Source organism: Mixophyes fleayi, chromosome 3, assembly GCF_038048845.1.
Source record: "Mixophyes fleayi isolate aMixFle1 chromosome 3, aMixFle1.hap1, whole genome shotgun sequence".
Taxonomy (NCBI): Eukaryota; Metazoa; Chordata; class Amphibia; order Anura; family Limnodynastidae; genus Mixophyes; species Mixophyes fleayi.
Window position 1 is genome coordinate 31,337,250 of NC_134404.1, and position 15,011 is coordinate 31,352,260.

At 41.8% G+C, this 15,011-nt stretch overlaps 1 protein-coding gene and 1 long non-coding RNA gene across 2 annotated transcripts in view; one reads left to right on the forward strand and one right to left on the reverse strand.

Moving 5' to 3' along the window:
* Nucleotides 1-6,479, forward strand: part of LOC142143462 (uncharacterized) — a 30,605-nt gene extending 24,126 nt beyond the window's left edge. The window contains exon 4 of the long non-coding RNA XR_012689529.1: nt 3,803-6,479. This is a non-coding gene — a long non-coding RNA (uncharacterized LOC142143462). The remainder of the gene's footprint in view (nt 1-3,802) is intronic.
* Nucleotides 1-15,011, reverse strand: part of CLIC5 (chloride intracellular channel 5) — an 85,155-nt gene that overhangs the window by 15,518 nt on the left and 54,626 nt on the right. Inside the window, exons 3-4 of the mRNA XM_075201313.1 lie at nt 7,693-7,818; nt 3,155-3,261 (exon numbers count right to left, since the gene is read on the reverse strand). Coding sequence (XP_075057414.1) covers nt 3,155-3,261; nt 7,693-7,818 — 233 coding nt within the window. The remainder of the gene's footprint in view (nt 1-3,154; nt 3,262-7,692; nt 7,819-15,011) is intronic.

Genomic DNA, 15,011 nt, shown 5'->3' on the forward strand with positions numbered 1-15,011 from the left:
GGAACCAATTCTCCTTAAATGAACAAAAGTGACTGGTTTTTGTCTTGGTTTTGTTTTTTAAATTTACAGTTGTGTTTATATTATATGGAATATATTATTACTATACAACAGGCTTTTGCAGCCGGTGGCTTTCCAACTATCGTGGAACTACAGGACCTAGCATGCACCGCAACCTCTGGCTTTTAAAGCAAGCTCTAATGTGTAAATCCACAGCAGCTAGAGATCTACAAGTTGCATAAGCCCAATATAGTCTATAGGTTGAGCAATAGCAAGTGTGGAAGTTGCCATGCTTGTTTCTCTGTTGAGGTAATATGCAGCTTATCTATAGAGACAGATGAAACGGTGCCTCCCAGTGGTCACAATGAAAAATAGCAAAATTAAATACTATTATCATCATCATCTATTTATTGATATAGCGCCACTAATTCTGCAGCACTGCACAGAGAACTCACATCAGTCCCTGCCCCATTGGAGCTTACAATCTAAATCCCCTAACATACACAAACCGAGAAAGACTTAGGGCAATTTAATAGAAGCCAACTAACCTACCAGTATGTTTATGGAGTGTGGGAGGAAACCGGAGCACCCGGAGGAAACCCACGCAAACACGGGGAGAACATACAAACTCCACACAGATAAGGCCATGTTCGGGAATTGAATTCATGACCCCAGTGCTGTGAGGCAGAAGTGCTAACCACTAATACATTGTGCTGCCCATACTATTACAACACAACTTTTACTCAGAAAAGACATATAAAGAAAATCTGGGTTTCAAATACTGCAGTGAGGGTTTTATTCCCTGTAAATTTCATAATATAAGATCAGTCACTGTAACTCTGATCAGATAGAGAAGCACCTTTCTCCTGACATGGCGACTAGCTGAAAGAGAGCATGGTGTTAAACTTAAGATAATGTATAAAAACTCCAGTTATTTCCTGTATTATTCATCTCAAAGATGCACAGTCTTTGATATGTTTTAATATTGGCTTAACAAGCTGGGTTTAAACTGTTAGAATATTCCTTTGTTGTGTCACATTCTTCCAACATTACATCCTATCAAAAAGGGACAATTTGGACAGACGGTTTCCTACTGGCTCTCAGTTCAACTGGAAAGAATTCCTTACGGACAGATTGTGACAAGACTGTTCCTGAGGAAAGGGTGTGACATGACATTTGGATAAAGTTTAATTTCCATGAATGGTTTATTTTCCCAAATGATAAGTTCTTCCACAAAAACATCACAGTGTTCCTTCTGAAAGAGGGTTAACACCTTTAATTCATCGACTTGTATACACCCTCTTGCAACCTGTGTTTTTTTTTTATAAAAGCAGCATTTAAAGACACATATAAGCAAAAGTAACGTGGGGGCCTCATGTAGAGGTGGACGCATTTCACGTAAAAACCGCAGACATGAAATACGTCTGGTAAAATTGACGGCATTACGTGTGTTTGCAGAGCTACACGTAGGTTAAGAGACATGTCGCTCAGCATACTAAGCTAAACGTGTCTGCTGCATGAAGATACGCATACAGTGTATCATGCTGTAGAGGTGACAGTCATCATCTTTGACTTGACAATGAAACCTGGCTTTTTAATGTAGCGATAAATAAAATAAAAAACACTTGGGGGTAAATGTATGAACCTCCGGATTCTTCAACTCCGGCGAGTTCAGCGTCTTCAGCGCTTAAATTTAAAGCGGCGCTGCCTTGTAAAGGGAAACTTCTCTTTACAAGGCAGCGCCGCTTTAAATTTAAGCGCTGAAGACGCTGAACTCGCCAGAGTTGAAGAATCCGGAGGTTCATACATTTACCCCTTGATATCAGTTGGACAGTCCCAAATTGAGAGCTCTCTTCCGCCTGGGGACATGTTTGACATGTTTTTCCCGCTGGTGGAAATGTTGGAGGAACAGAAATAGCTAATAGCAGCTTAGCGCTTTCCAGCACTAGGCGGCCCTCTTGGGGCGTGGCCACGCATCCATCGAGACGTGGTTACTCCCCTGTCCAGCTGCCGTAGATTTGCATGTTGGGAGCTATGGGCTATGACAGGTTGGGTTGGTCACACTATAACAGGGAAACCCGAAGCGTTATGATGTGACAGAACCTCAGCTTGCCCTGCATGGGGTTGATTTCCCTAGGGGAATTGGTGTGCAAAAAAAAGCAGGCACTTCCAGGGAACAAATAGCCCAAGGGCTCTTTACAACCCCTGTGACAGTGACCGTTTTAGGGAAATAAATGGTTTTGTGGATCGAATTTCCATAGGACACTGAGCCTCGTGTTGAGCATGTCAAGATTGTGTCACATTGCAACTATACTTGCCTACTCTTCTGGAATGTGGTGAGCTGGGCAACCTCCCGGCCATTTCATTAGTTAAGTGGTGGTGGCGGGGCTTATGATATCATTCACGTGTCATTGTGGCCCCACTCTCTGCTGTAAAAGGCTAGAAATTGTTATGCCAGTTTAGGGGACAGGGTCAAATGATGCAATTCGTCAAGCCTCCCCCAACGCGTCCACCTCCCCCACGGATCTCCCAGAGGCCAACTTGCCAAAGTTGGCAAGTATTATTGCAATGCTGTGGGTTATAGTGTGACAGGCCCACACTGTTCTTGCCTAGTGCTTGTTGCGGATTTTGTATACTTTTGCTACCAGCCCAGACTATGAGCGCTGGGGCTGGGATTACTTGGGGAAGGGTTACATTTTTGTTTTGTTTATTAAAAATAAATATTTTTTTTACCCAATACAAAGGTTCGTGCTGAACATGATCATCATCAGAACATATCTTGTGTCAGGGGTCAAACACCTTCAACCCTATGCCTTATGACAGGTTTATAATGCGAATGCTACTACCTCTGGTCTGCCGCAAGTACATTACCACATCCTTACAGCACTTTCCCCACGCTCGCCCGCCCCTTACCTCCCCTATGCTGCCTCTATAAGCGTATAGTGAGTGTAAGATGCTGCCGATTCTGCGTATGGACACAAACATACGCCTTTCGTGTGTGCCAGCGTAGTATCCATATGCGTATTTTATGCAAAACAAAACAGACGTCCAACTCTACATGTTGCATAAAGATAAATGAACCATTGTATAACACAGGGATTTTACATATACCTTCCTGTGCTGTATATACATGATAGAAACACTCTCCTTCACTTACTAGCATTATCCTGCTGTTTGGTGTTTTTTATGTATGCTGAGAATTTAGAGAAAATGTCGATCCCGGCTGTGTTTGACTCACGATGCTTTGCAGCAAGCTTAGGGTACCTGGAGGGGAGACACAAAGATAACCAACAAAGTTATGTGTTTATTATGTTACACACATTGTTTTTCTAAACATTCTCAGGGAATGTATATAATGTATTAAATGTGGATCAGGTTCTATAAGTTGTGTTATCATGAAACCATCAAAACAGTCGGGCCGGGTGGCAGACAGCAAACTAGAGGCCCCGGATTTAGCTGGACTAAAATGTCATTAAAACTGAATCTCTGAATAAATTTCCAATGTGCACAGGCATATATATTATATATATCTTCTGCAGAAACCTGCTATCCCAAAAAGTTCCAAAAAGTCAGAAAGGGGGGAAAAAAAATCACTGCTTTTTGCTAAGAATGTCATACACGTAAACATGATCACAGAGTTTCCTTCCGTACGCACTGTGAGGAGCTCTGCAAAACAATTTCCTAAATGCTAGGGGCAATGTGTGGAAATACAAGGGTAACGTTTCCATGTAATTTAGAATATTATAGACATGGGTAGGTGATATAAAAGATTCGCTATTACTTCAATAATCTTCTCTTTCTTCAGATTTCAAGAAAAGTTCTCCTGTACTGTTGAGTGACGCTCAGCTCCCTGGCAATATTGGCTGGCAGCGGTAAGAGGACCTTTCCCACCTTGCCAATCAGTCTTTGGTCCACCGGCACACGTGCCCGCGCATACACGCTGGAACTGGAAGCCTGGACTTGGTCTTCCAATTACAAATTTGCTGATTTATTTTAAATTAAATTAAGGGGTAGACTTACCAAACCTTCTATAAAAGAAAAAGTGGAGGTGTTGCCCGTAGCAAAAATCAGATTCTAGCTACCATTTGTATACAACTTTCTAGAATATGATTGGTTGCTATGGGTAACACCTCCACTTTTTCTTTTTAGAAGGTTTGATAAATTGTAAAGAATTAATATGTTAAAAATGTCCCCTTAATGCTGGAAAAAGGGCTTATCTCCCTATGATAAATAGGGGCAGTGGTGCTCTAAATTGCATGAAAAAAACCTTGTCTGGGAATCCCCAAGGCTCAAGCATTTGAATAATAGATCCTATACCTTTATCTTGCAGTAGTGACGTTAATATATGTGTTCTATATATATATGTACATGATTATACATATCAGTGACTTCAAATATGTTAGCATTTTTTTTAAATAAATTACACCACATCCAGGGCAAATTCTCCATCTTTTTTTGATGCCAAGTCACGTGGCAAATGGTCTCCTTGCAAAGAGCTAAAGTCGTCCCGGGAACACTTAATGCTAGCGAGAAGCTTACAAAATGATTGACATGAGCAGTTCGGGGGCGTCTTAATGTTTTATGTGAAGCACAAAAGACCAGTCAGTGAGATATGTTTTCTACACTTTTCCTTTGTCCTGACAAATGTCACAATAATGGTGACTCTACAAGTTATCCTCAATGTGTATGTAGAGAGAAAAATACAATAGTGCACACTGGATGTCACTATATGTGACGGAAGCCTCTGGCTTGGTAGGTGTATTGTTCATACAGGTTAAACAATCACTGGGCTGACTAAATGAACATCATTATTTTGGTGGGACTTCATAGCAGACAAGTTGGACAACTGAAACTGTCTCCGCTAAGCATAGCCAACTGTTGTATTTTTTCATCCAATATACATACTTCAAGGCCAGGCTGCCCTTCACATCGTAGCCACGCCCCTTTCATGTCTTGACCACACCTCCTGCTGAAGCCCAGCCCCCAAAAACAGGACATTTGGGACTCCTCTACTACCTTCCCCCTCCCCTGTAATTAATTTCCGCCCCACAGCCTATAAATTGTCTATGTGGCTGCACAGATTGCCTACTGGTAGCTTAGCCCCTGTTTATAAGTAGCTGTAAGGTCCACAAATAAACTTTTGTAACATCACAATGGCACTTGCAGGGTATTTACTCTGCAACTCTAGTTCATAAATGACCCACATAGAATATAACCATCAATACCCCCCCCCCCCCCCCCACCAGAGCCAGGGTACCACGCAAAAAGGCTTTATACCAAGAAATCGACTTTAAAAAAAAGTATTTCCCTGATATGACGTCACAGTGTTTTATTCAGCGATAAGAGCTGTAAAAATCTTTCACTACATAAAGAAATTTTTCAGTATGGTATTCCAGTGTAAACAAATAAACTGCAATATGGAACTAGGCGGCAAAGTGAGAACAGATTCCTGAGTCTGCTGTACGTGGCCACAGGTGTGAATACAAAGCCACAGACACTCAGAATAGATGAAAGGAATACACACACAAATAAACTAGCAAAACAAAAAAGTGACATTTTGCCATGAGAATGTGAAGAAGCAAGTGACAATTTGTTAAAACATTCTGACAAAGAAAATCACTAATCAAAATACAGTCTTTTTATTATCTAAAAATATACAATCTAGTAGACACATATACCTTAAATCTAGTGTAGGCACCAAAGCAAAAAAAATCAAAAAGTAAAAAGCCCAGCACTAATAGCTAAAAAAAAAATATATAAAAGAACAATATAAAGTATGCCAGACTTTTTAGGAGTATAAAACATATTCTCTCAATCATAATAAAAGTAACACAAAAAAAGAGCATCATGAGATAATAATATAATACCTGGGTATTCAATAACTAACATAAAAATATAACTGCACGTGTGCTGAACGTGCATGAACTTGCTTAGATCTATTAGAATGGAATTAATAGGTTTAGAGAACTCTGACCAAAAGAGCATGGAGATTATACACCTAAATAAACTAAAACTACAGCTGAACAATCATGGGCTACGATAAAAACAGGGATAAGGATCACTGAGGAAGTTAAAATGCAAGTAGAGAGATTGTCCACTAATTGTAACAACAGCTATATAAATCCTATATAAACAATATCAATAAGTAATATATAAAATATAACTAGCTCAATAAAATTCACTTGTGTTAAGTTAATATATGAATACATTCTAGTTGACTTAAAGTATAACCGTAACATTGTGGAGTTTGTTGTCTGAAAAACATGTGATCAGCAAATGAATGAATGTAAAACTCTGGTTTCTGAAGATCAAAACCTTCTGTACGCTGATCAGTATGCGGAAATATGTAGAAACTCTGTTCTAATATTTAACAGTTGTTTGACAGCCGTTAAAACTACTGATACTAATGCTTGAGACTATATATTTTTATGCGTAGTTATTATGCTCTGAATACAATAACCTAACATAAATAGCACTTGTTATCTTGTTCTCTGATGTCATTTTATTGCTTTACTACATATTGCGCGCTATAAAAAGAAAACAGGGTTAATCGGTGACCTTGTACCCCAAATTGTTGAAAATGAACGTGAGTTATATTTTAACATTGAAACCCAACTAATAGTTACAGTAGCCCTAAGTGGCTGTCAAAATGCTTTCAGACCAAGGGGCTTTACAGTGAGATTTTCATTACTATTGAGTTACTGGGGACGGAGATGGGGACTATTTCAGGCAAAATTTTAAACACATTTTATACTGTGTGATTTGATCCTACAACATAAAAAATAGTGGGACATAGAAAAAGAAAGTATTAGAGTAAGGCTGGGTACACACAACTAATTTTTCAGCTGATTATCGGATCAATCACATGATAAATGACCGCTTGACCCAATATCACATTAGTGTGTACGCTCCAACGATAAACAATAACGGTTCCAAAGCACATCGTATAGTTTGATTTGATTTTTAAACCTAACTAAAAATCTTGTTCATCAATAGAACAAAGTCATTCCAATCCTGCAGTGTGTATGCACTCAGGACCAGCAGTGTCTATAGATCTCTATGGAGTGTGCAGAGTCACCATCTTTTCAGCCAATGGTTATACCAGGTGAAGAGCACGGATCTGAAGGTAAATCGTGTAAAACGTTTTTAGTGTGTACACATGAATCTGCTGCTGATCGGGACTTTTATTTATTTATTTTTTTCAGTCCTTGGTAAAATCGTTTAGGATATGGCATCGGGAGATATTTTCTGTAGTGTGTACCCAGCCTTATACCATTTAGCAGCTAACCTTTTAATACACTACTACTTACGTCTCTACACCACATTTATAGTCTGTGTGCATGGCAAAGAGACATGAAGAGACTATTGTCTACAAATCAGATGAAAGTCCTTAGTAATCTTGAAAAGCTGAAATTAACTTCTATTTAGGTAACCAGTTAATGCCACTTTTTCTTGCTTTGCTATTAGAAAACATGATACAACAATTTGCTCAATTTGATACAAAAGCCTCATAGACAATTCATAACAACAGCATTTAATTAAAAACATAAAAATAAAAAGAGTTATTTAACTTGTCTCTGCAGGCACTGGCTGCTTGACTACAAACAACATCTTCCCTAGTATGTGACAGTTTTATGCCTAGTGTATTTTTTGCCAGTTATAAACATAGTTAACTTTGTCTTTCACAACATTTACTTTGGTGGTGCCAGTGACTCCTCAAGGAACTCCTCTATCTTGTTCACGTCTGTCTTTACCTCCCCGTTATACGTCAGAAAGGGAGGGTGAGTGCCTGGGGCGAGGTTGTGAAGGTCCGCTGGCTTTCTGCAATGGTGAAGAGAAATGTCATCAGAACTGGGTTGTGTCATTCAATTACTTTATACATTGTGTATCTCTGCAGAGGCTTTTTTAAACACATTTTTTGTAATATAGCAGTTTTAAAGAAATGGGGGAACTCCAGTGAGAGGCTAATAATCCCAAATTAACCCAAAACTCTCCTCCCCCCAACTAGATTCCCACCCCTACTGGGTGATCTGCTAGTCTTGGGATACATGTGTTTCTATTAGTAGAGGGGAGGAAGTCTCAGGTTTAGAATTGTGCTGCTAGTTGGGAGTTCCTCATGATTGATGTGGTTGATTTTGGCCAAACACAGTTACACCATAAACAGTAAGAGGAACAATAATGTTCATAACTCTCTTCATTCAACAACTTCCTTCTCTGGATCTCATCCTTAGTAATCCCCTGACCCCTCTAGATGTTCACTTTCCATCAAAAAAAAATGAGTGAATACAGAACTGTGTCTATTCTGTAGAGCTAGTGGTCTTTAGTACACTGTACTCACAAAAAGAAGTAATAAGTGGGTTATGGGGAGCAAAGGTCATCGCTGAGGGATGTGCTTATTCTTCTTTAAAAAGAAACGGGAATTCTACATATTTACCATCTTACTGGACTGGACACTGAGACAAAACTCCCGAAAACTAGACTCGGAGACTGACCTCAGTAGGGCTAGGTACAGAGACTGAAGACCATTGGGCTGGATACAGAGACTGAGCTCTATAAGTCAAGATTCAGTGACCAACCTCCATAAAACTAGACTCAGAGACTGACCACTGTAAGACTAGGCATAGAGGCTGAGGGGTATATTTACTAAACTGCGGGTTTAAAACAGTGGAGATGTTGCCTATAGCAACCAATCAGATTCCATTTATCATTTATTTAGTACAGTCTACAAAATGATATCTAGAATCTGGTTTCTATAGGCAACATCTCCACTTTTTCAAACCAGCAGTTTAGTAAATATACCCGTGAAGCTCTATAAGACTAGATACAGAAACTGAGCTCCGTAAGACTATGCACAGATGATAAAGTCCATAAGACTAGATACAGATACTGGGCTGGTAAGGCACAAAGACCGAGTTTCACAAGGTTGAATATAGACATTGGGCCTGATTCATTAAGGAACTTAGGCAAGAAGTTAAGTTTTCTTACTAAAGTTTTGTGGACAAAACTATGTTGCAATGCAAGGGGTGTAAATTAGTTTATTATTTTTCACATAATTTGAGTACTAGCCAGTGTTTAACTTATGTGCAAAATAATAAACTAATTTGCACCCCTTCCATTGTAACATGGCTTTGTCCAGAAAACTTACTCAAATTCTTGCCTAAGTTCCTCAATGAATCGAGTCTATTGAGGTCAATTGGCCTGAACACAGGGCCTGAACCCCATACAACAATACACAAAGTGGGTGATGAAAAGTTGGTAGCAAAATGGGTGTAAATTGCAAAATCTTTCTCTTTATGGGCATGCACAGTGCAAATATGCACAATTGTATGCTATGCCAACTAGCATAAGTTTAACTCAGCATCAGGTGAGTCTGGGGACTGAAGACTGAGCTCCATAAGACTAGGCACAAAGCCTGAACACTGTAAGACTAGACTCATACACAAAGTCCCATAAGACTAGACTCAGAGACTGAGCTGCATAAGGCTAGACTCATACACTGAGCTCCATAAGACTAGACTCATACACTGAGTTCCATAAGACTAGATTCAGAGACTGAGCTGCATAAGGCTAGACTCATACACTGAGCTCCATAAGACTAGACTCATACACTGAGTTCCATAAGACTAGATTCAGAGACTGAGCTGCATAAGGCTAGACTCATACACTGAGCTCCACAATACTAGACTCATACACTGAGCTCCATAAGACTAGACTCAGAGACTGAGCTGCATAAGGCTAGACTCATACACTGAGCTCCATAATACTAGAAGGGCCGGTGGCTAGATGGGCCGGCCGACACTTCCCCTGGCTTTCTGATGGCTGGCTCCTCCCCAGGAACCAGCCACCTCCGTTGCGCTGGATCACTCTGCACTGTGGCTGTGCCCTGTAATGTGAACACAGTTTGCAGATTTTTATTTTTCTCAATGAGGATGGGGATCGCGCGGGGGGGTACCGTGATTTTTGCAAGGGGGGGTGAGTTGTTAGGAGTGTGAGAGAGCCAGGGTGGAATGAGTGCAGGAAGAGGACAGAGAGCCAGGGGGAAAAGGGGTGCTGGAAGTGGGGTGACAGAGCCAGGGGGAAAAGGTGCTGGAAGAGGGGTGACAGAGCCAGGGGGAAAAGGGGTGCTGGAAGTGGCGTGACAGCCAGGGGGAAAAGGGGTGCTGGAAGTGGGGTGAGAGCCAGGGGGAAAAGGGGTGCTGGAAGTGGGGTGACAGAGCCAGGGTGAAGAGGGGTGACAGAGCCAGGGGGAAAAGGGGTGCTGGAAGAGGGGTAAGAGCCAGGGGGAAAAGGGGGTGCTGGAAGAGGGGTGAGAAAGCCAGGGGAAAAGGGGTGCTGGAAGAGGTGAGAGCCAGGGGGAAAAGGGGGTGCTGGAAGAGGAGTGAGAGCCAGGGGGAGAAGGGGGTGCTGGAAGAGGGGTGAGAGCCAGGGGGAAAAGGTGCTGGAGGAGGGGTGAGAGAGCCAGGGGGAAAAGGGGGTGCTTGAAGAGGGGTGACAGAGCCAGGGGGAAAAGGGGGTGCAAGAAGAGGGGTGACAGAGCCAGGGGGAAAAGGGGTGCTGGATGAGGGGTGACAGAGCCAGGGGGAAAAGGGCGTGCTGGATGAAGGGTGACAGAGCCAGGTGGAAAAGGGGCTGCTGGATGAGGGGTGACAGCCAGGGGGAAAAGGTGCTGGAGGAGGGGTGAGAGAGCCAGGGGGAAAAGGGGGTGCTTGAAGAGGGGTGACAGAGCCAGGGGGAAAAGGGGGTGCAAGAAGAGGGGTGACAGAGCCAGGGGGAAAAGGGGTGCTGGATGAGGGGTGACAGAGCCAGGGGGAAAAGGGGGTGCTGGATGAGGGGTGACAGAGCCAGGTGGAAAAGGGGGTGCTGGATGAGGGGTGACAGCCAGGGGAAAGGGATACAGGAAGATGGGTGAGAGCCAGGGGGAAGGGGGTGCAGGAAGAGGGGTGAGAGGGACAAAGGATAAGATGGTGCAGGAGCATAGCTAAAAAAAAGTGTAAAGGGAGAGACATCTTAAGAATGGGAATGTCAGGGATGCAGCCATCATAAAACACAAGTAGTAATGAAGAACGGAAATGCACAGAGGGGACAAGTGTTAAAAAAATAAATTTAAAAAAAAAATCAATCCTTCATACTCCATTCAGGTGTATTTTCTATACCCCCACTTCTAAATTTCCACTTCGACCACTGCCCTCGGCCCCTGCTCCCGACTGGCTGTGTGAGCTGACAGCTGCTGATCCCTCCTCGCCCAGTTTGCCCAGTAGAAGAACAGAACACAGGATGCCATAATCAGGTAAGTTAATATATTTTCTCGTGTCCAATGTGTTTTTCACCATCCTTTCTTGAACTGCGGGCACTACTGTGTATCCAATGATGTTTAAAACACTATGTATTGATCATTATTGCGCTGTAATGTTTCTTGCATATTTATGTGTACAGAGCTTTTTAATTAAGAGGAAAAAACGCTGCTTGTCATACATTTTATCTGTGATTGTGTCAATATATCTATTTTTCTTTGCATTGTAAATGGGGTATTAAGCTGCTGTACCAATTTTTATTTGTGAATGAGTTTTTGTCTGGTCACTACTATTGATTTGGGGCACTACTATATGGCATACTGTTATTTGGGGGCACTACTGTATGGCATACTGTTATTTGGGGGCACTACTGTATGGCATAATGTGATTTGTGGGCACTATTGTGGCATAATATGATTTGTGGGTACTACTGTATGGTATATGATTTGGGGGCACTACTATGCCATAATATGATTTGTGGGCACTACTGCATGGCCAAATATGAATTGAGGGTCATATTATGTGACATAATATGACCTGAGGGCACTGCGATGTGACATATTATGAGCTGGGGGCACTATGGTGTGGCATAATATGAACTTCTGCCAAAGGCAAGTCTCTCATTGTTGAATATGACGGGAGCCCAAAGAAGTTGCTGTACCGGGGCCCAAAATTCCTCTTGTTGGCCCTGCCTGTGAGTCAAGGGGGTAGACGTCTCCAGGTAAATAATCTAAATGTTTCCTATCTAATCAAACTGATGGATCACATCCAATTATCTCTCACCCACCTCCTCTATCCTCCTTAATTTATATACTATGTTATTTAAAATGACTAGAAAAGTCGCATATCCAGTTACTGTACTAAAAAAAATATTTTTCTCTGACATTTTGCTGTAGATGGAAATACTTTTAATGCGGCCGTGTGGGTTCAAATGATCGTTCAATAGTTATGTTTTTTCTGATATATATGTTAGAGTTTTATTTCATGTGGAATGATTCATGAAAATTCTGCCATTACTATTTAATTGAGGGAAAAGGATACCTGTTACCTATATGTGTGTAAGTATTCTGTTGTTGCTATTTTGTGGGAGATTTGAAAATAGCAAAACATTGGTTTCCTACAGTGGCGCCTGTATAATTGGTGGTATTGCTGTAGTATGGGGTGACGTAGTGGTGGCAATGTTGTAGTGTGTTTGGGGCTTAGTATTGCTAATAAGTAGGAGAGAGTATTGCTGTAATGTGGGGGGTGACGACGGTTGCTGTAATGTGGGGGGGGGGGTAATTCTGGTTGCTGTAATGTGGGGTGTGACAACGGTCGCTGTAATGTGGGAGTGATGCTGGTTGCTGTAATGTGGGAAAGGGGGGGGGGGTAATGCTGGTTGCTGTAATGTGGGTGGGTATTGATGTAGTATGAGTGTGTGTGGGGGCTTTTTACTGCTGTAATTTTGGTACAAATAATGTATTGTCATGGTATTTATTGATGTAATATGGGTGCTAACAATGTAATGTTGAGTGTCATTAGGAGAAATAAATACCCCCCCCCCACACATACACTCATACTACATCATGTTGTACTGCACCAGCAACGCACACTACCCCAGCATCAGTGTGCAACAATATAGTGCATGAAGCCCACAACACGTGGGCCTGTGTGCTTTAAATGCCAGAGCTGATTTATAGTCCCAGTCCGGCCCTGGACTAGACTCATACACTGAACTCCATAAGACTAGACTCATACACTGATCTCCATAAGACTAGACTCATACACTGAGCCCCATAAGACTAGATTCATACACAGAGCCCCATAAGACTAGACTCATACACTGAGCTCCATAAGTTCAGACTCATACACAGAGCTCCATAAGTTCAGACTCATACACTGAGCTCCATAAGACTAGACTCACACACTGAGCTCCATAAGACTAGATTCATACACAGAGCCCCATAAGACTAGACTCATACACTGAGCTCCATAAGACTAGATTCATACACAGAGCCCCATAAGACTAGACTCATACACAGAGCTACATAAGTTCAGACTCATACACTGAGCTCCATAAGTTCAGACTCATACACTGAGCTCCATAAGACTAGACTCATACACTGAGCTCCATAAGACTAGACTCATACACTGAGCTCCATAAGACTAGACTCATACACTGAGCTTCATAAGACTAGACTCATACACTGAGATCCATAAGACTAGACTCATACAATGAGCTCCATAAGACTAGACTCATACACTGAGCCCCATAAGACTAGACTCATACACTGAGCTCCATAAGACTAGACTCATACACTGAGCTCCATAAGACTAGACTCATACACTGAGCTTCATAAGACTAGATTCATACACAGAGCCCCATAAGACTAGACTCATACACTGAACTCCATAAGACTAGACTCATACACTGAGCTCCATAAGACTAGACTCATACACTGAGCTTCATAAGACTAGATTCATATACTGAGATCCATAAGACTAGACTCATACAATGAGCTCCATAAGACTAGACTCATACACTGAGCCCCATAAGACTAGACTCATACACTGAGCTCCATAAGACTAGACTCATACACTGATCTCCATAAGACTAGACTCATACACTGAGCCCCATAAGACTAGATTCATACACAGAGCCCCATAAGACTAGACTCATACACTGAGCTCCATAAGTTCAGACTCATACACAGAGCTCCATAAGTTCAGACTCATACACAGAGCTACATAAGTTCAGACTCATACACTGAGCTCCATAAGACTAGACTCACACACTGAGCTCCATAAGACTAGATTCATACACAGAGCCCCATAAGACTAGACTCATACACTGAGCTCCATAAGACTAGATTCATACACAGAGCCCCATAAGACTAGACTCATACACAGAGCTACATAAGTTCAGACTCATACACTGAGCTCCATAAGTTCAGACTCATACACTGAGCTCCATAAGACTAGACTCATACACTGAGCTCCATAAGACTAGACTCATACACTGAGCTCCATAAGACTAGACTCATACACTGAGCTTCATAAGACTAGACTCATATACTGAGATCCATAAGACTAGACTCATACACAGAGCCCCATAAGACTAGACTCATACACAGAGCTACATAAGTTCAGACTCATACACTGAGCTCCATAAGACTAGACTCATACACTGAGCTCCATAAGACTAGACTCATACACTGAGCTCCATAAGACTAGACTCATACACTGAGCCCCATAAGACTAGACTCATACACTGAGCTCCATAAGACTAGACTCATACACTGAGCTCCATAAGACTAGACTCATACACTGAGCTCCATAAGACTAGATTCATACACAGAGCCCCATAAGACTAGACTCATACACTGAACTCCATAAGACTAGACTCATACACTGAGCTCCATAAGACTAGACTCATACACTGAGCTTCATAAGACTAGATTCATATACTGAGATCCATAAGACTAGACTCATACAATGAGCTCCATAAGACTAGACTCATACACTGAGCCCCATAAGACTAGACTCATACACTGAGCTCCATAAGACTAGACTCATACACTGAGCCCCATAAGACTAGACTCATACAGTGAGCTCCATAAGACTAGACTCATACACTGAGCTCCATAAGACTAGACTCATACACTGAGCTCCATAAGACTAGACTCTTACACTGAGCTCCATAAAACTAGACTCATACAGTGAGCTGCATAAGACTAGACTCAT